Genomic DNA, 21215 nt, shown 5'->3' with positions numbered 1-21215 from the left:
TCATTTTCTGCAGTCCGTCACCATTTTATGCCTTTTAAAAGGTAATTATTTTTCTTGTGGCGCGATTCAACAGCTAACCAAATGATCTTAGGCTCTTGGAACGAGGATTCGAGGAAGATGACTTTTTTGCTGTTTTCTTGTTTCTTTTAGTTCATTAATTAATGGAGCAAATTGGCCAGCTCAGAGCTGGAGGACAACATTTTTTTCTTTTCCCTTGGCAGATTATATGATTATTCAAGGAAGAGTGTAAGTTCTCTAGCGTTACTAATCACTTTAAAAAATACCCTGCAAGCTGAGATTTCACTTAGCAAGAGAAAATATAGCCCTTGGTCGTTTCGTTTTTCTCCCCATATCAATGCCACCGCTGCAATTTTCTTTTACTGCAATAGAAAGAAAACAAAAACGGACGAGAGGAAACCTTTTTTCGTAGAGTATTTACAGGGGAAGTATCACGGGGATTTTGACCTGTTATCGTCAAAATGGTGCGAAAACACCTTCTTGAACATCAAGAACATGAAATCAACCGAATTCTTGAAAGGAGCAACTCAAGACCTGCTCTAGTGCATTTTGGAAACGAAAACGCGTGAACTTGAAAACAGTCAGCCTAACTTTTATCAAGTTATAGTCCATTCTAACCAAGTCCATCTGTGGCCATAGTCTTAGTACATTGGAGTGACAAATAATTATCTACAAGAAATCTGAGCAATATTGTTAGGTTTCTCTTCTAAACCACAAGCCATGAAAACACGCAAGTTTGGGACTAAGACAGCCTTTATTGATACTAAGTTAATAATTAACATTCCATATAAAATCTAAACTTGACTAAATTACACTCCAGCAAAACAAATTAAGACAATATAAAATCAATAAAGACAATTAACAATAAAACACGATGCACCCGGCTGTCTATGTATAATACGTGAGAACAGGTAGATAAGCTACAATAGTATATGGAAAATCAAGATATCCGGGAGGGCGGGGAGGGAAAACTACTTCTAATCAACTACTAAGTTGTACTGCATGCACGCTAGCGATAGCAATAAGCAAGTGACCTGGAAAAAGCTAACACAGCTCCTAATCTAGATTATTAGGCAATAGTACTTTAACTAGCACGCTGTACTTGTCTAGTACCTACTATCTCACGTGACTTGCTAGAGACAGTAAAAATACAAGGAACAATGAAACCTGTAATAGCGTGGTACTAAGACTGTCTGAGTCCCATACCCCATGTTTGAGATTTAGACGGGCATCAACTGAGCTGATGCTACCCGATTAAAAAAAAAACGTTTTAAAGTTTTTGATATGGCACCAAATTCCCGTGATACTTCCCCTTTAAGCATTGAATGGCACCGCAAGCAAATTTCCTTGTGCATTTTACATCCGGCCAAATAACGTTTTAGCTAGTTGTTTTCCTTTTGCCAACAGACTCTTGCAAATCGCACGGTTATACGGTGTAATGGCTTGGATCATTCCAATTCTCGTCGCTTGGTCCACGTTTGGGACTGCTAACGGCAATGCTTTCGCAGGAGGAAGGTAGGATACGATTGAAAACTTAGCAGGTGAAAATACTGAAACCTTCGACTTTTGACAGAAGCAATACTAGATAGAACATGCATGATATCTCAAAGATGTATCTGTTTTTACAACATGTCTGTGAAAGAAAATTGGCTTAGTTTGATTCTCCAATTGAATGACCGAGAACATTAACCATCCTGTATGTTGAATTTTAGTTTGAATTTTCGTTTCACACAAAAGAGTCTTATATTAAAGCCTTCAATTTAATCAAAGAACATTGCTCTATGTTTTTTCCACTCCTAAGTGTCTATGTTTTCATTTTCGCTGACTCAATATTTAAGCTCATTTTTCTCGAAAAGCGTAAACCAGTGCAAAAACACAGAGTGATTTACTTAGTGACCAGATTAAAGGCCACATGGAAAAATTTAGGCTCTTTTGAGTGAAACCAAAACTCAACCTAAATGCAACATATTAAACAGTTATGCTCTCAGCCCTTCAAAGCAAATACAAAATATGCTGCAAAAACATTATTAAACTCATCGTTAGTAGATGAGCTTGGGGGTTGGTGCCTGAAAGACCGGTGGTGCCACAGGTGAAGTGAGCTAAGCAAGGTGGGAAACCATGGCAACCCTGTGAGCGGCAACCACCCGGCACCGTCACACTGAAAGATCAGTGGAGATAAAACAGAAGGTAACAGCTGAGAATACGAATAAAAATACTACCACACGCACCACAAACCATACTTACCAAAGGGTGGGAGGGACTGGGAGCAACAAACTTAGACAGCACAAGCTCCGGCAAGTGAACAGATGCGAAATGACTGAACTGGCACAAACATGTGAGCTGTAAGAACCCAGGGGCCCCTGTGAAATGGGGTGGCCGCCCCCGCATGTCCCGGCCATGCGGGCACCGCTGACCAGCACTTGCCTCGATATTTTTAACTTTGCCTAAATTACATTTAGCCACATTTAAAATTTTTATAGGTGTCTTACAGGTTTTATTGCATGCTACCAAGGCAACAGACAATCTGGTCAGCTCTGAACACAATATTTCTTCAGCTGTTCCAGGTTTTTAGCTCATGAAGACAACTTTTTTTTGGTAGACTGTATGGATGCTTTCCTTTCAAAATTTGCTAAAAGGAGAGAAATTAGTCAGTAATACAAGTACCTTTTTGAGTTACTGTATTTATGATTGAAATAATCTGTTTAATTTTGTGTAGAGTCCCTTAAAGAAGATCCTTCAGGGAGGAGTATTATTCTAGAGGTCGGAGAATTTCACCGAATAAAGGTGAGTTTTAGTAAGAGCATCTTTTTGAAAGCTTTTAGTGAGATTTGTGAAAGTAGGCCAGAGATCACAACTGTACAATTGCCATATCAGACACCCCTAAATAAGTTTATACAAAGACACTCCAATAATTTCAGCAATGAAGGGAAAAGCAAAATTGGTTGGGTTAGGAAAAAGTTTGTGTTACTGTAATTAAAGAATCTTTAAGTGGAACTGCCTTTAGTTCAAGTTATTGAGAGTTTGAGTTAACCATTTAAGTCCCAGTACTGATCAGCATATAATTTCTCTTTACAATATCACTCCTTGATTAGCATTCAGGTCATGAGAACAAAGAAAATGATCACCAGAAATGAAATGTGTTGCTTTTTAACTGAATTCTTCCTATTAGTGACATTAGAAGTAATATAGAAAATATTGACAAGAATATGGATGTTGATATGGGAGCTGAAAGTGTTGATCCAAGTTTGAGCATGGTTTTAGATTATACCATAGCACATAATTTACATGAATCCTTTAATAAACCAAGTGATGTTAAAAATGTTTTTTTTTTTATAATTTACAGTCAGCATCACATGTCCCTACACAAGAGGAAAGAGAATTTGCCATGGAGGAGATTAAAAGGAGAAAAGAGTATGAGCAGAATGCTTCAGAAGAACGAAAGAACTTTATGCAGACTATGGAGCTAAAGAGGAAAGAGAATGCTCAGCCTTCTGATCTGGAGCAGGTAAACTATTTGGTGGTTGCAGGAAACATCCATACCCTGCCATTGGTGACATTGATATTTTAACTGCGTTGCCTTTAGAAATTTAAATTATCACCCCCTTCCCCCCTTAAGAGTTTCTGTTTCCTCTCCTAATTTAAACCAACAACAATAGCCTGCGACCAAGCTCTCTATTAGGTCAGCCACGATAGGGTTGGGGCATTCTCCTGCCCTAATCCTCTCGCAGCTGATCTTAAGAGAGCTTGCTCGCAGGCCACAACAACACCAGCACCTTTGGAATTTCCCAGCCAGAACAACTGGCCATAACTTCTATATAGGCACACTTTGCACAAACATTGCACAATAGGCCATTTCCGAGTTGCTTTGAACCCCATTACGAAAGCGAGGCTAAGTGCAAAGCTTTTAATGTGAAAATCGGTTTTGTTTGTAATATATAAATGAAAACTTATTTTCATGGTAAAAGCTTTGCACTAATAGCCTCACTAAAAGCAACTAAAAAATTGCCAATTTGCACAGTTTCACTATTGCCTTTAAAGTGTGCATGGTCTTGGCTATGAACAGACCCTTTCATTTAAAACCATACCACTTGGAAACTTAATTTTCAATTTCTGCATAAAGGCCTGTCTCCACACTCTTCAGTTTTAAGCCATACTTTTGTTGATTTTCATTTGCATAATTATGTTATTGAAACTCTTTCCCCTAATAACTTTAGGAACAACAGAAAAAGAGTGGTACATTGCTAGAGAAGGCACAAGAGCAGATGGAGGAACAAGAAGATGAAATCAAGAAGCTTAATGAGGTATCAAAATTTGTCTAATTACCTTTTTTTTCTGCTGTTCTTTTGATTTTAATTTAACCTTCAGAAAAGCAGAAGAAACAAAATGATATGATCATAAACCACAGAAAATGACTTATCAATGGCTTTCATTTGATAGTTGACATTTGAGGACTCTACTCTCTCCAGTCCCAGTGGGGCATAAAGCTGCCACAATGCTATGTAACTTACTGTAAAATTAATAACAAAACAAAAAAAGAACAGCTCAGTTACTACTGGACCATTGTGCCTCCAAAAAATAAAATTAAAAAATTAAAGACATCAGATACTGTATCTTAATCCATGCCTGTTTTATTCCATTCCAGCTCATACTGAATGCTAAATGTCATGCAATCCGCGATGCACAGCTTATTGAAAAGGTTGAGATCAAGAAAGAGCAGCTGGATGAAGAAAAACGCCTTGATGATATGAGATGATGGAGGTAGAGAGATGCAAAGCCCTGAATGAGTATGAGGAGAGAGAAAAAGCGGCGCACTTTGAAAGACTTAAGGGGGCTCAGGTTCTGCAGCAGCAAATTACTGATAGAGTTCAACTGAGGCTGCTTGATGGCGAGAAAAAGGACCAAGAAACAAAGGTACTTTAAAATTCCTAAAGTAAATGGTTATTGATTTTGAGTGGTTGTAACTGCTCTACCAAGCTTATCTGTTTCTGAATGCTGTACAGACAGGGTGGGGGGGGGGGGGGGTAGTGTCAGATGGGGTTGTCATGATCAGGATACAGCAGAGAGGAGGGCAGGAGGGGGGTGTCAGTTACATGGGAAAGCAAATCACCAGATTTCTTGAGCACGGTTTAAAGGTCAAACTTTATTTGTTGTTGAGCCTAATGCAAATTAGGGAAAAAAGAGCTTTTCCTCATGTACATTAGGTTCTGCACATGTAAAGTTTGACGTTTGACCTGGGGCGCCTTAATGCTACAGTTGAAAGGTAGAGTGGAAGGTGTTGACAGTATTTTGTTCCTTGTTAGGCAATGTTACAATATCTGGATAAATTGCAAAAAGAGGACATGGAGAACCTGATCAAGAAGCGTGAAGTACAAAGAAACTTGATGGTAGATGTAGCTAAAGCTAACGAGGTATTCTTTCATTCTATACCTGTTGATTATCAGTAGTGAGGCATGAAAGGTAGTTGAAGGGCGGGCTAATATACTAGATAATGTTTTGGAAGTTGCAACATGCCAATTGGAGGGTTTTGTGGTAGAGACGCGTACTGTGCATGTACAGTGTACATGTATGTGACTTTTTTGTCTTAAAGGGGTACTGTCGTATCGATTTTGCTGTGTTTTGGTCACAACAGCTCAAATAATTGAGGAAGAACCTTTTTTCTAACATGAAATTGTTCTTAGAGCATTGGGGAGAAAATACTCAGGGATTCCTCTGAGAAAGAACAAACTATAATTAGGTTTTAGTGACTTCTCTACAGCTTGAAAAAAGGGCATTTTTTTCAAGTTGCAATCCATTTCCATCCTAGCCATCCGCAGCCAAAGATAATTAATACTATAGTGTCTGTGCACTGATAGGGTTATTGCTAACACAAAGTTTTGGATAATTATTTTGACCATTCCACCAATGCAAATATGTTTTTTTGGCTATTCAAAATGACACAAAAAATGTGACACTGCCCCTTTAAAATTGAAAATAAGAAATAAGACCTAAGGTTTGATAAGATTTTCGGGAAATGGACAAAAAAACCCTTGAAATTTCGAAAATACTCAAGTTACCCTAGCATGACCAAACAGATAAAAATATTTTTGCGCGGCCTGAAATGAACCTACAGAGCTTTAAAAGCAAGGCCACATAGCCTAAAGTTGTGTTTCAAAGGACTGGATCTAGAAAACTGTCGTTGGGTGCCCCTGACAATTTTATGTTATCTTGTTTACTCTATAAGGAGATGCAAGTTCTGAAAGAACGCAAAAAAGAGCAGGAACAACTGGAAGACATCAAAGTCATGAATTATTTAAAGGAGAAAGCGGTATGTACTACGTAATTGTGTAAAATTAACACTTTGCCATGAAGTTTCGAAAGTAACAACTCTCGCTGCTCTTACTTTTAGCAGCCTGTTGTTAATCGTTACTTTCAGGCTACTTCAGTCAGCCTGTTTCGACTTTTAGCAACTTATACCTGCTAACTCTCACACTTAAGGTGTGAGTCTTATGCCTGCAGGTTGAAAACTTCGATGTTACTCCAATGCATTCTTACGGACCAATTTCTTACTTCAGCTTGAAAAATGTGAGCTATTACAGTCTTAACTGACATACTTCCAAAAATATTTAAACTCAAACCAATGTGAGAAATGAAAAGTCCACGTAAAATCAGTAAATGACGATACTTTCCCCGAAATCTCTCATGATTTTGAAGGTCCGTATGGAGCATAATCATTTTCTTGAGAACTTCAGAATTGTTCTGAATGTCTTTGGAAATCTTTATTTATTGGTTTGTGTGTATTTTTGTGCAGCAAAGAGAGGAAGCCTATCAGCGAGAATTGGAAGCTGCTAGAATTGAGAAAGAAAAAGAAATTGCTCGTCTTCGTGCTCAGCAGGAGAGAGCTAAGGACAAGCAAGCGGAAAAGGTACGTTGGGAATAATTTTTCCGGTTCAACAAGGTTTTATCAGCTCTAGTGCAAAATGTGAAAACTCGGCTCCTTATTGATTGCTTGTCTGATTGGCAATGAAAAAAGAAAGGTTGAAGATGTTCATTATTGGTAAGGATTATACTTCCCCCTGCTCTTTCACCCTTACCAGCACTGACTTAAAAAGAGCCTAATTTGAAAAACGCACCGTTATCTCAACTTTGACGCATTTTGAGGTTGTTTTTTTTTTTCTGAAATGTATCGACGAGTGAGTTATGGTAAGAATCAGATGGAATTTGAGTGCGTTTTCAAAGTTCGAAAACGCGTTTCTGAATTGTGGAGTGTAACTCCTAACCAGAGGGAGTTTAAAGGAATGAGGGTTTCTGAAATCTTTCATAAAAGAGAAAAACCACATTGCAAATTGACGTTGAATTTCTTTTTTTTTCTAGGATGCTCTTAGAGCCAAACGAAATCAAGAGGAGGCTGAACGAGAATGGAGGAGAAAAGAAAAAGAAGAAGCAGAGAAAAAGTACGTAATTCGTTGTTTAAAAAACCCATCTGAAACAAACCAAGCCAAAGGAGAATTGCTTTTGACTTTCCGCGCTACTCACGGTATACTCAGAATAGTTATTTACACTGTAACAATGTGTCCGGCTAACTTCAACACAAATTCCTACTTTTGCAGGAAAGCAACAGAGGAAATGCTACGTAGAGCTCGCGAGGACCAGGTCAAGAATAAAGAGCACTTTTTGGCTGTACAAGCTGGAAGAGACAGGGCGGAGTTCGAACGGGTTTTAAGGTGAGTTACATTGATTGTCCAGGCCTCCTCTAACGTTAACTGGGGAAACTTTCCTGCGGAAACATGAGAAATGCTCCCTTGAAAATGTTTCTTCTTAACTTCGTACACAAGGAATGCTTTGAGCAATGATGTTTGGTCAAGAGTGTTTCAGCCTCTGTGCAGACTCCTAAAATTACACCCATGAAATCTCGGAGAAAAAGGCATGCGACATATATAACGAAACGAAGACAAATGCAACTTGTGCCAAGCGTGGGAAAATGTGCAACCGGCGCCAAGTGCAGGGGAACATGCAACCGGTGCAAACGGGGGAAAACATGCAACCGGTGCCAAGCGCGGGAAAACACGTAATCGATGGGAAACTGGTGCTAAGCGCGAGAAACAAACAACCGGTGCCATGCGCACATTGCGCAGGAAAACATTTGCCATGGGCGGGGAAACATGGCACTTTTTCAAGGGAGAAAATGCAACCAGTGCCAAGCGCGGGAAAAATGCAGCCGGTACCAAGGGCAGGAAAACATGCAACCAGTGCCAAGCGCGGGAAAATGTGCAACCGGTGTTAAGCGCGGGAAAACTCCCAACCGGTGCCAACCGCGGGAAAATGTACAACCGGTGTTACTTACGTTTGCTGTGTAATTACAAAGAGATGGGATGTTTTAAAACCTGGATGTTCATATCTACAGGGCACAAGAAGAGCAGACAATAAAAGACGAAGAAGGTGACAGAATCCAGAATATCCGGCGCCATCAGCACGCGGAAGAAGTCCGTCAACAGATACGAGAAAAGGAGAAAGATAAAGTCAAAGCTAAAAACGCTTTCTTTGAAGAGGGAATCAAGTTGGACCAGGAAGCCAAAGCTAGGTATGACAGTCTTATTTGTTTTGTTTGTTTGTTTAGAGGTGTTTTTTTTTAATTATGCTAGTAAGTTGAAAAGTAGAAAAGTCGAGACTACTTTTAACAAGCCATTCATTTTATTAATTTATTTATTTATTGTATTTTTCAGGCGACAGAAATTGGACGAAATCAAGAAGAGAAAACTCCAGGAATTAAGAGGGGCTGGTGTTCCCGACAAATACTGTAACGAGGTTGCTCGCAGAATCGAGGCTCCACCGCCTTCACTGTCCCGGATGTATTGATTCGCCATCTAATTCTTTTTTTCTCAAATTCACGTTAGTCTTAAATATAATAAGAGTACTGAAGCATTCTGTCGCTTCAACTTTGAATTAAGTAAAAGATGTCACTTTTACGTTTAGAAATTGCTTATAGAGGAAGAACGGAATTTCAACAAGTAATTGTGTTACTTGGTCGCATTTATCTTACACTGTAAATATTTTCATTTTTTTACAGAGAAGCTGTGTTCATACCACATGTACAAAGAGCATGCTATCGAAATAATTAAATAATGAGCGTGATAAAAAAATGCCAACGTCTTGTTAAATTTTCTTTAAATGCGCGGAAAAGGCTAGAAAGGTAAAGCTAGCTGTTTATTCTTTCTAATTAATCCTCAGCAGTATTCGACAATGAGTCTTGCACAACAACATGCCAAGAGAAACCATTGAAGTAAACCGTAGGCAAACCACAACTGCAACTTATATCTAGCCTGCGTGCAGACGTCTCGTATTTCTTCCTACGTTGAAAAACGGACGTAGGGAGAAATACGAGACGTCTGCACGCAGGCTACTTATATCTGCAAGTTACTGATACAGCTAGCTGGCTTTTTTGCCTTTATGAAAAGTCCCGAGTTAGACAGAGCTTCCTTCCTAGTACACTTTTTTGCAGTATATTTAGTGTTGAAAGATTTTCTCTTTTGCTGGTGAAACGCTTGCTTCATTGTTGACTTCCCTCCACCCCATTTTGAAAGAGAAAGCTGCAGATATAGGCACTTAGATTCTTGAGGGTGGTGGGGGGGGGGGGGGGGGTGGGGTTGGGCTATAGTAAAAAAGCTGACAGCCAGTTTCTTCTGCATGGCTGGAACTTTATTTCAAGAGCAGGTAAATGTAACAATCATTCCAGCAAATACACGCAGCCGTAAATCAATCAGATCAGCGGTTTTACCATAAAAGTGTCAGCATCCGGGACTCTCTTAGTGGGATGATCAAAGTTCCCCCGATCGGGTATTTCCGCTCGTATATAGGGACGTCGGTGCGAGCGTGGCATCCCCCATGTACATTCTTCTCTCCGGTGGCTTTGAATGTCGAGGGAAGAATGTTCTGGTGATGCAGGCGGGAGTCGATAGCCACGTACACCATCACGGGTACATTCACAGCAAAGGTGATGGTTCTCTCGTTGTTCGGGCGGCGGAGATGCGTGAGTCCATAGTATTTCAGAGGGATATCAACCATTGTGTAACATTCCCGGTTGGTGCTGAATTTCTCCCCCTCTCGTACCATGCTTATCTCCCGCGGGGTGCCGGGAAAATGGACTTTGAGCTCTGCATAGGGGCGCACTTGATAGGCGTTTTCGCGGAGGAAGATGCTTGTCATTCGGGAACTCTTGAAATTCACCGTCACCAAACCCGGACCGGTGTTTTCGTAGTCGTCTCCGTGGATATATGAAGAGCGCGAATCGACGGCGAGGTAAATTATAACCGGAACGCTGACCTTGAAGTGTACATAAAATCACACAACAAACGAAGCAATAATCAATCTTTATGATTCACTTCGCCGGGTGAAATACACAGCAAACAAAAGGCATACAGTACGAGAATGAGGTCAGTAATTAGAACAGCCTGGATATCAAATTATTTTAGAGAATTGTTTCGAATGTTTTACGCCGAAAAGGGAGTCAAAAAGTTTCCGAGAGACTGACAAAATAACGAGAGAATTCATTTAGATCAGTTTCATGCATTACTACAGAGGTTAACGAACCCCGTTGCAATCTCCTCTGTACTTGAAGAAAATATTACGTTTGTCTTAAGCGTTTGTTCCGCAAAGTATAAGTTCCTCATGCTGTATTCACCGTAAGTACGAAAACATTTGACTCTTGGGTTTTTTGTAGGAATTTTTTGGACGTAGTATTTCGCCAGTTTTACGGTCCCTTCCTTTCCAGTCTACTATATGAAGGGCTATCCTGTTCAAGAAATCACTGCCCGCATGAAAAAAAGTTACCTTTCCTCTCTTATCGTTCAGTCCTCGAACATGGGTCAAGCCGTGATATAACGGTGAAACATCTTCCCAGCGGTAACAAGCTCTGTTAGTGGCGTACTTCTCTCCATGTCGCATCATAGCAATCTCAAGCGATCCGTAGCCTGTCACGGATAGTTGAGTGCGCCGCAGAATTACGCCAAAATTTGAATTGGCCGCAAAGAGAGCAAATACCACAAAGAAACGCTTGAAATTCGACATTGTTATTAGAGACAACAAGGCAACACAACTTTCTTATTCCTGAACGGAAGTTCAAGTTATTTATGGCATCTAAAAAGAAAAAATATACTATCCGCGAACACGTTAGAAACACGAATTCCGATCGCAATGCATGATAGAAAGTAGTTTTCGTAATGAGGAAGTTTGAGATTATTTGTTCAAGATCGTGGTAGAGTAAAGAACATCCTGCTCCGCGTTTATAGACTTCAGCCAAACCTGGGTAGTGTGTTTCTAACTTTTATTGGCCCAGTGGGTAAAGCCCCCGACTACATGTACCCAGCGAGTACTTTCATAATTTATAAGACCCTGTTTCTATCAGAGTATCCGAACTACATGAAGGAAATGTTTAGCCTCCGCTCTGTTAACTACAACCTTCGGGGCAGAAACATTCTCGCTGTGCCTTAACCTAGGACTACAACCCATGGGTTGAACTCTTTAAGTTTAGGTATCTTTCTGCAAAATTGTGGAATTTTCTTCTAGACAAAATACGAATTTGTCGGCAAATGAACAAATTTAAGGGGGAAGTAAATTGTAAATTAGAACATGCTAATCCTTATCGTTAAGACTATCAGATCTCTCGCATTCTAGTACACATTTTATTTATTTTCCTCTTTTTTTTTTTTTTGGTTTTGTATATGTATTTCTTTTAATTCTGCTCGAAGACACTAGCTATCGGCTGCTCTTAAATTCAAGTGAAAACAAAGTTTACGTATGTATCATGCAGTTTTGAATAATAATATTCACTGCGGCTTTTTCAGCTCGGTCAATATTTACACTGAATATTTACTTCGCATTCGGTGAATAATTGTTTAGTATAAGGTAGCTCTAACTTTCGATTCTATGGATAAACTCCTATAGGGCAACAAGTCAAATGAAAGCTACTGTTGAGAATGCTCAATTGTAATCTATTTACTATTATCTACAAATAGACACTATGATGTATGTTTCATAGTGAAATAATAATTAACATGCCCAAACCATTTTTAAAATTTAGTAATAATATTGACGTTAAAACTGCCGCTTGAAATTTGGTCCTTTATATTTTCGTCGCAGATCGGGAGACACACCCATACTGCTTACAAAGAATGCGATCATAGCAGTTAAGAAACTAGTCTTCGCTGTGGTGCAGGTTAAGGCCATATATACAACATACGTTTGCACGTATATGTTAAAGCTATTGTTGCAACTCCTTGGTGCCAGGGGGGGGGGGGGGGGGGAGCTCTGGTACTACCTAAAATGGTCTATAGGGGGAAACTCCGCCCGATAGAGGCACCATTTTTTATATAAATAGCTACTTACAATACTAACAATACTCGCACTACTGACAATACTTTTACTACGCGCACAATACTAACAGTGCTTACAATGCACTAAACTATACTTACAATACCGACATTACTTACAATACTGACAATATTCCCGATACTTTTTAAATTAATTCATTTATAATTACATTACAGTACAGTTGTAACACGATTACTGTCACACTACAGTTAGAGCAATCACATCAAAAAAATACAATACAGAACATTTATTAAGCGGACAATTAAATTAAATTATAGGAGGAAAAAATCACATGGCTTATGGAGGCATGGCTGCGAGTATCAATTTTAACTTCGTGAGAGGCAAAGTGAGACAATTTGATACCTCCCATCACAGGAAGGAGGCTAGGAAAGTCAAAACATTTTGTATATCAGGGTCCTTATCCTACATTTTTTTGAGCCAAATAAAATATCTTGCAATTAAGAAAAAGAAGTGCACTTGTTTATTTCTGAAAGAATGAGGCTTTAAGCCCAATATTATGGCTGGAGTAAGGTTGATAGCCGCTAAATCTGGCATGCCTTTTTCAGTAATAAGCCATTGCTTGCAACAAGGCCAGAAGCAGGACGTCGCCTTGAAAAACCATAAAAGATGGACTAGGCTTTCCACCTCAAAATTGTAAAAGGTGCACATATTATCTTCTTTGTGGCACCTTTTTGAGCCAGAGGTTAATAAAAGGGGAGGGATTTTACTTGCTGAAGTATAGAAAAGGGTACGGGACTGTTATTTACGTATTTAAAAGGGTCAAAATATCTCAAACAGAGCCAGCAAGAAAAGACACAGTTTTCATACTGAACGTGTGTGAAAGGGGTAACATTTTGTACAGAAGGTACATGAAAGGGTTGCCTTTTCTGTCAAAAGTGATATATCAGAGGGTAAGGGTTTGGGGTTTGGAGCGAAGCCTGCACGTAGAAAAATTTATTGAGTACCTCCCCCCCCCCCCCCCCCCCCCACCCCCGAGCCTTGGTGCTACTTAAACACACAGACCCAGAGGGATCAGTGGTAATAAATGATCTACTACATTATTCACAACACAATTCGCTTTGATCAGGGTGATTCGAACTAAACAAGAATTCCTGAATTCGATAGAGAATAATAAAACCCTAATGCAGCAAATATATATTTAAAGTAAACTGAGTCACAGACTCAAATCCGAGAGGCCAACCAAAAGAAGTATTTTTTGTCGTTAACATTACCCAAGCTACGGTTTCTTGCTTTGTCTTGCGTAAATTGTAATAGGAACACTCACGTATTTATTCAAAAAAGGGATGCGGCGGCGCTCTAACATGCGATAAGGCTCCATTTTCGTTTAGCCTGGTCATAGTCAATAAAAAGGTCATGGTTATGAAGCCCGACAAACTTCTTTGTTATGTTTTTCTTAGCATTTTTGGCCTTGACTGGCACAAACCACAATAGATTTTGAAATGTGTTGGAACAACTGACCAATAGAAATGTTCCTGTTAAGATATTCAACTATAGTGTGAACTTTAAAACAAAGAATTGTGCACGGTCGCGGCCCTTTCAACATAAATTACAGCACCATTATTGTCATGGCGAGGTTTCATAACCAGTCCCTCAATTAACTATGGCCTGGTAAACCTTTTTAATTGCTTTTATTTGGAAACGCGAAACGAAGAACTTCAATGCCCAATTGAACGAGCGAGAGATAAGAGGCACTGAGCGCTGTTGAAATTGGGCTTCATCGCAGGTTAGTGGCGCTCTTTCATTTATCTTAGAATGTTTAGAGTTTTTATTTCATTTTAGCCAAGCATGAACCATGTGAACCACGGGGCTTTGAAGGCGTTGCTTAAGTGTCTTTGCTTCAGTGTATGCTGCTTATTTAGGGAAGGTGGGGTGGGGGCACTTACTCGGCAGTTGAGCTTAAAAGGGGAACGCGAAGCATACTTAGGATATCAGAAGCCTTTTTGTTATCGATTAGCAGCTGAGCAACATCAACAGGAACCAAGTAGAAGGAACAACTACAAACATGAATCAATGCATCATTTAAGACATATTAGGACGGTGCCCACTAAATAAAGAAGTATTTTTGTTTGGTTAATGACAATGTGGGCAAAACAGATCTTAGTAGGGGCTATTGCAATCCAAAAAGAAAATTGGGCGTAGCCATGCATTTTTTTTAGAGATAATCAAGCAACAATTATTCTAAAAACAGTAAAATACAAAGCCATGTATGGCGTTTTTTCCCAAATTGAAGTTTTATTTTCTCTGAAAAATGCACGGTTACCCCAAATTTTCTTTTTGGATACCAAGAGCATTTGCTAAGTCCTGCTTTCTCCACATAGTTTTAAACTGGGCAAAAATATCCTTGTCTTAGTAGGCACCACCCATAGGAAACCCAAGTATGTCAAGATGCGCAGAACGTATGCGCAGTAACAAAAGTAGGCACCATCTTTAAGCTTTTATCCTTTGACAATTTCAACCCACACTGTTTATTCAGTTCTTCGTTGGCTGAATCTCTGTCCCATTTTATCAGGTTTCTAGTTAGACGAAACTGCCGAATTGCCAGCTCCTCCCCGATCTTGGCAAGGCACCTGTTAAAAAGAAGAATGTTTTCAGGCAAGCCGCTCAATTATATCCTTTTTATTTAACGTGAGCAATACGCGCACGGGTTATTGATTCAGCAGAAATAATGCATTCCTTTACTACAGAAACGATAACATCAATGTTCTCAGTGACACAAAACGAAAGGCAATTTCTCTTACTACTGGACCAAACTCTGTTTCCTCAATAAAGTGTGGGATATAGTGAATGTTAATACACGGGAGAAGAAATAGGCTCCCTTCAGACAGGAGAATTCCCCATCCATCACCCTGTTTATTTAAGAATAATAAGCCTCTTCAAATGCGTATTAGAGTTTCTCTAACTATTATAAGTCCGTTGTATCAATTTATTGATTTAAACTGACCTTTACTTTCCAAAATCAAATGTCACGTCGTCTCCAATCAGTATGAAAGGCGCCCACTGTCTTACTTCTGAAAAGCCGTTACCTCTCATCCATTTCATGGTTTGGTGAAGAGATTCACTGGCACTTTCACCACGAACAAGGTGCTCGTAGAAACGTCTCATGAACTGCTTTGTTGCCAGGTCCTCTATGGCCCACAGAGCAGCCAATACGGAACGTGCACCGGAACCTAAGAAGGCTCGAGCGATTCCAACAACTCCTTCGGATCTAATCTGTCCACTTGCACTGTGACAGCAACTGAGGACTACCAGTTTGGCTCTCAGACGAACTTGTGAAATTTCAGCCATTGTTAATAGGTAGTGTTCTTCACTCGGAATCCCTTCAAAAGAGAGTGGAGCGGCAAGAGCGATTTCTCCTCTTTCGGCGTCACCATGGGCGGCGAAATGTATCAGACCTACTGAGCGTATTCGCTGAAGAACTGCCTTCTTAGTCGCGTGCTCTCCTAACAAAGGCTGAGCTTCCAGCAGTCGTGCAATCATCTCTGCTTCCTCTTTTGCGCCTGGCAATGGACATAATTTCTCACGACGTCCCTTGTGATACACCCAACCAACCTTTGGCTCACCCACTATCAGTACACCGGTCTGACTGTGATAATCCTCTGGACTCTCCTGAATCAGCCTGATAGTTGTCAAAGAAGGAACAATGCGGATCCTATAAGTCTCTGCTAAATACTTGTCATTTTCATCCTTAAAGGCAGAAAATGGAACTTTGCACAGGACGCGATCAGGAACAATGATAATTTCGGGCTCTACAAGTAAGTCAGCAACAGGACCGATAATCATTTTGTAACACTGAGAGAGATTCGGTGGATCAATATACTGGTTTTCGTCTTCATCATCTTCTACAGGACGGAAAATGGCGATTTCATCTCTCGAGCAAGACGCCTGTTTCAAGTAACCAGCGTTTGAAGGGAACAGTGATCGATCTTCGCAGTGCTCTTGAGTAAGCGGAAAGGGAAAGATCCTGAAGATTATGTCATCGAAAATTTTATCAACAGACCTTCCTCCAATTTTGTGGACAAAATGGTCGCTGAAGTCCTTTAGACGAAAATCTATGGTTTTGTCTGGCTTAATAACCCAGATTAATAATTGATGGTGGCGACAGGAAATGTATAAACAAGAACAGTTACTTTCTTTGGTCTCTGTCCTTTCAAAGTTAAACCACGACCGTGGATTCACTGATGTTTCTTGCTCCACAGAGTACTGAGCTGTCATTAAGTCTGCCAGGGCTCTGGCCCGGCTGAGCTCTTCCGAACAAAGTGCTTCATGAAATTTCCCAGTATCCAAAAAAAGGTCTCTGAGGATTTTGTATGGAGAAGCGCACTTGTCTATAAAAGATATTTTATATTGGTCATTGTTTCTTAAATGCATTCGCACTTCCTCACACTTTTCAATGCTTGCAAGGAGACTCGAAACAGCTTCTTCTATGTTTCCAGTCAACCCCAAAGTGTCCTTTGCAAGTGAAAAGAGGATTTTACGCTGTAGTTCAAGGCATCCAATCTCGTTACTCAGTGCAAGTGCCTTGTCGTGCGCTTGTTTAGCCTTGAAATATTCACCTGTGCAAAAGAGCAAATCTCCCAGGCCTCCATGACATGCTGCTTCTCCGTGTTTGTCACCAATTTCTCTCTGGATCTGAAGTGCTTTCTGAAGATATTCTTCAGCCTGGACATATTCACTGAGAGATTGAAACACACCTCCCAGGTTTACGTAACATGCTGCTTCTCCGGCCTTGTCACCAATTTCTCTTTGGATCTGAAGTGCTTTCTGAAGATATTCTTCAGCCTTGACATATTCACTGAGAGATTGAAACACATCTCCCAGGTTTACGTAACATGCTGCTTCTCCGGCCTTGTCACCAATTTCTCTTTTGATCTGAAGTGCTTTCTGAAGATATTCTTCAGCCTTGACATATTCACTGAGATATTGAAACACATTTCCCAGGTTTACGTAACATGCTGCTTCTCCGGCCTTGTCACCAATTTCTCTTTTGATCTGAAGTGCTTTCTGAAGATATTCTTCAGCCTTGACATATTCACTGAGAGATTGAAACACACCTCCCAGGTTTACGTAACATGCTGCTTCTCCGGCCTTGCCACCAATTTCTCTTTTGATCTGAAGTGCTTTCTGAAGATATTCTTCAGCCTTGACATAATCACTGAGAGATTCAAACACACCTCCCAGGGTTATGTAACATCCTGCTTCTCCGTCCTTGTCACCAATTTCTCTTTTGATCTGAAGTGCTTTCTGAAGATATTCTTCAGCCTTGACATATTCACTGAGAGATTCAAACACACTTCCCAGGTTTAGGTAACATGCTGCTTCTCCGTCCTTGTCACCAATTTCTCTTTTGATCTGAAGTGCTTTCTGAAGATATTCTTCAGCCTTGACATAATCACTGAGAGATTCAAACACACATCCCAGGGTTATGTAACATCCTGCTTCTCCGGCCTTGTCACCAATTTCTCTTTTGATCTGAAGTGCTTTCTGAAGATATTCTTCAGCCTTGACATATTCACTGAGATATTGAAACACACTTCCCAGGTTTAGGTAACATGCTGCTTCTCCGGCCTTGTCACCAATTTCTCTTTTGATCTGAAGTGCTTTCTGAAAATATTCTTCAGCCTTGACATATTCACTGAGAGATTCAAACACACATCCCAGGGTTATGTAACATGCTGCTTCTCCGGCCTTGTCACCAATTTCTCTTTTCATCTGAAGTGCTTTCTGAAGATATTCTTCAGCCTTGACATATTCACTGAGAGATTGAAACACACCTCCCAGGTTTACGTAACATGCTGCTTCTTCGTCCTTGTCACCAATTTCTCTTTTGATCTGAAGTGCTTTCTGAAGATATTCTTCAGCCTTGACATATTCGCCGAGAGACCGAAACACAATTCCCAGGTTTCCGTAGGATGCTGCTTCTCCAGCCTTGTCACCAATTTCTCTTTGGATCTGAAGTGCTTTCTGAAGATATTCTTCAGCCTTGATATATTCACTGAGAGATTGAAACACAATTCCCAGGTTTACGTAACATGCTGCTTCTCCAGCCTTGTCACCAATTTCTCTTTGGATCTGAAGTGCTTTCTGAAGATATTCTTCAGCCTTGATATATTCACTGAGAGATTGAAACACAATTCCCAGGTTTACGTAACATGCTGCTTCTCCAGCCTTGTCACCAATTTCTCTTTGGATCTGAAGTGCTCTCTGAAAATATTCTTCAGCCTTGACATATTCACTGAGAGAATGAAGCACAATTCCCAGGTGTGTGTAACATGCTACTTCTCCGTGTTTGTCACCAATTTCTTTCTTGATGGTGAGTGCTTTCATGTAAAGACGTTTTGCTTTTAAATACTTTCCTCGGTTTTGATAAAAATTCCCTTGTTCAAATATTTGTGTTCCTTCTACGTATTTTGTGTCACACGCGCGGTACGTTCTGCCGTTTCCTATCGCACTTGTGTGGTCACTGATAGGAATGAAGCCAGGCATCATTTGGATATTGTTGAGCAGAATCATGTTTTCCTTCGATAATTCGTTGGCTATTGGAATACGACCGGTTTTCCAAAGGAAATTGGCCACAAGTGTAGCAGTATGGAGAACTTGTCGAACTCTTTCATTTCTTGCCATGTCTGATGTTTCTAGAAACCACAGAGAGAAAAAAAGTGAAACGACGTGCTGGTAGCCAGAAGCAAGAGTTACGTAGAAGTGTAATGCACTTATTAGTGGCCATCCGGGGGCTGGGGGGGGGGAGGTGAATCTCGGAATCCCCTTGGTATGTAAAGTGTTATGAACAAATCTCCCATACTCAAAGACGATATTTTCTAGCAGATAGCTACCACCGCCCCTTCCCCTGTGGTACTTAGTATTATTTGATCAATCGTTGAATTAGCTTACTATAGTTTACTATAGTAGTTTAATTACAACAAATGGTATATTAAATTGAAGAAAGGTCCTCGCAGTTAGTGCGCAACTTAAGCAGTTGCGAAAAGAAATCCTGAAAAAAATTCAGGCTTGAACGGGATTCCTTTCAAGGCTGAATTTTTTTCAGGCTTTCTTTTTACAACTGCTTAAGTTGCGTACTAACTGCGAGGATCTTTTTTTAATTTAATCTTTCATCCGCAGTTCAAAATATATGTTTCATATATTCATATTCAAATGGTACGTTACAAAGAAATCTCTTATTTTTGAAATACTTCAATTTGCTTATCTGTGTATCTTTCGTCTAAGGATGAGGACAAAGAATATATTTAACTACTGTGCTAATTATTTATTACATTAAAAGGCAATTCCAACTTCCAACTTGTTCCGCAGTTCAATACAAAGAGAGTAATTTGGAGTCCATGGGAGAAGTTCTTGGTTATTGGTAGGGAGTAGATCCACCAACTCAGGAGTCTCGTGGTTTTTTCATACTGACCTCTTTCAACGTTTTCATTTGGAACCTGTTTTGGTTGTCACGTATTAAACAGAATTAAGATACTTATTTAATGTAGCTTCATTTTGTTTCATGATAAAGGAAAATGCCATCAAAAAAGGCTTTGTTTTTCCGTCAAAATCCCGTGTGTGAAAGAGTGATTTAATCCCCCATTAGCGGGATAAGAGTTGGTTAGCAAACTGGGCAAATCCTGTTAGATGCCCATGTATGTCCTTGGGTTACCCTTTCTTCTTTTTCTTCCCCGCCGGGATGGCCGCTGATAACTACTTAATAAGAAATATTTGTTTGATAATGGAGCAGTTAATTCAGTAAAATTACAAGTTGGCTTGATAGCTCAGTTGGTCGGGCACTGCACCGGCATCGCAGAGGTCATGGGTTCAAATCCCGTTCAAGCCTGAATTTTTTTCAGGCTTTCCTTTCGAAACTGCTTTCATATGCAGTTCAAAATATATGTTTCATATATTTACATTCATCTATTCATCTTACATGGGTATATTACGAACTCACAATATGTTCAGCTCCCAGTTGGCTCGATAGCTCAGTTGGTAGAGCACTGCACCGGCAGCGCAGAGGTCATGGGTTCGAATCCCGTTCAAGGCTGAATTTTATTCAGGCTTTCCTTTCGCAACTGCTTAAGTTGCGTACTAACTGCGAGGATCTTTCTTCCATTTGATATCCTCTGTTAAGCTGCATTATTCTGCAATATTTGTCGTAAAGTCTCTTTTGTTTCTGTGATAAAAATTGCTTATTGCAAAACCAAATTTTGTGCTGCCTGGCTAAACTCGTATTAACGGGTTTTCATAACTTTCTTGTAATATGACAAATTAAGGTTGGATTCAAAGTATGAAGCACATTTAACAAATCTCCTTTTTTCACCTTTTCACGGTAAACAGTGAAATTACATTAGAAAGTAAACAACGATAGGATAAACTAAATTTTTGGAACTGATTTGCTGTCAATGTCCTGCTAATTAATTAATTTTACTAACCTCGCTCTTTTGGCGTATTCATATTTGTTGAAGGGAAGGGAGTTTCTTGGTTGAAGAGTGAAAACGGGGACTTTCTCTGAAACCAAAACAGTTGAATATAGTTTACGAAATCATACTTTAACCGCAAAAATGTTTCGTTTAAAAGGGAAACTGTCCAAAAATGTTTTCGTCAGAACTAAAACATAGTCCAAACATTTTCCCTTCCAAACAGTTATACTTCTTGAAATCACCTTTTCTCTATAAACACTGATATAAAACTAGGAAAACTAGGAAGCAAAAAGTGGTCCAATAAACAAAGCAAATTACGGAGTTTGTCGTAAAAACATATTAAAAAATGTCGTTCTAATTAAAATCGTTAAATTACAAGGATACCCATCGGTTCATACTATCTTCACAGAAGCCGTAAACTCCTCAGAATTT

The 21215-nt window shown here is 39.8% G+C and overlaps 1 protein-coding gene and 2 pseudogenes across 2 annotated transcripts in view; 1 reads left to right on the top strand and 2 right to left on the bottom strand.

The window, feature by feature from the left end:
- Positions 1-1499: 1499 nt before the first annotated feature.
- Positions 1500-21215, top strand: part of LOC146469157 (cilia- and flagella-associated protein 45-like) — a 45541-nt pseudogene continuing 25825 nt past the window's right edge. Inside the window, exons 1-12 of the transcript XR_014867322.1 lie at positions 1500-1533; positions 2735-2802; positions 3362-3523; positions 4233-4319; positions 4661-4929; positions 5319-5426; positions 6239-6322; positions 6806-6919; positions 7369-7448; positions 7605-7718; positions 8399-8575; positions 8718-9184. The product of XR_014867322.1 is annotated as a cilia- and flagella-associated protein 45-like (transcript). The remainder of the gene's footprint in view (positions 1534-2734; positions 2803-3361; positions 3524-4232; positions 4320-4660; positions 4930-5318; positions 5427-6238; positions 6323-6805; positions 6920-7368; positions 7449-7604; positions 7719-8398; positions 8576-8717; positions 9185-21215) is intronic.
- Positions 9752-11058, bottom strand: LOC146469160 (uncharacterized; annotated as a pseudogene).
- LOC146469154 (uncharacterized) overlaps positions 14254-21215 on the bottom strand; it is a 50012-nt gene continuing 43050 nt past the window's right edge. The window contains exons 3-6 of the mRNA XM_085123695.1: positions 18067-18653; positions 16968-17946; positions 15323-16862; positions 14254-14948 (exon numbers count right to left, since the gene is read on the bottom strand). Coding sequence (XP_084979821.1) covers positions 15325-16862; positions 16968-17946; positions 18067-18653 — 3104 coding nt within the window. The 3' untranslated portion in view covers positions 14254-14948; positions 15323-15324. The remainder of the gene's footprint in view (positions 14949-15322; positions 16863-16967; positions 17947-18066; positions 18654-21215) is intronic.

This window comes from Pavona decussata, unplaced genomic scaffold (assembly GCF_977016875.1).
Source record: "Pavona decussata unplaced genomic scaffold, jaPavDecu1.1 SCAFFOLD_127, whole genome shotgun sequence".
Lineage (NCBI taxonomy): Eukaryota > Metazoa > Cnidaria > Anthozoa > Scleractinia > Agariciidae > Pavona > Pavona decussata.
Note: the sequence above shows the minus strand (reverse complement) of the source record. Positions and strands in the feature narration are given on the sequence as shown.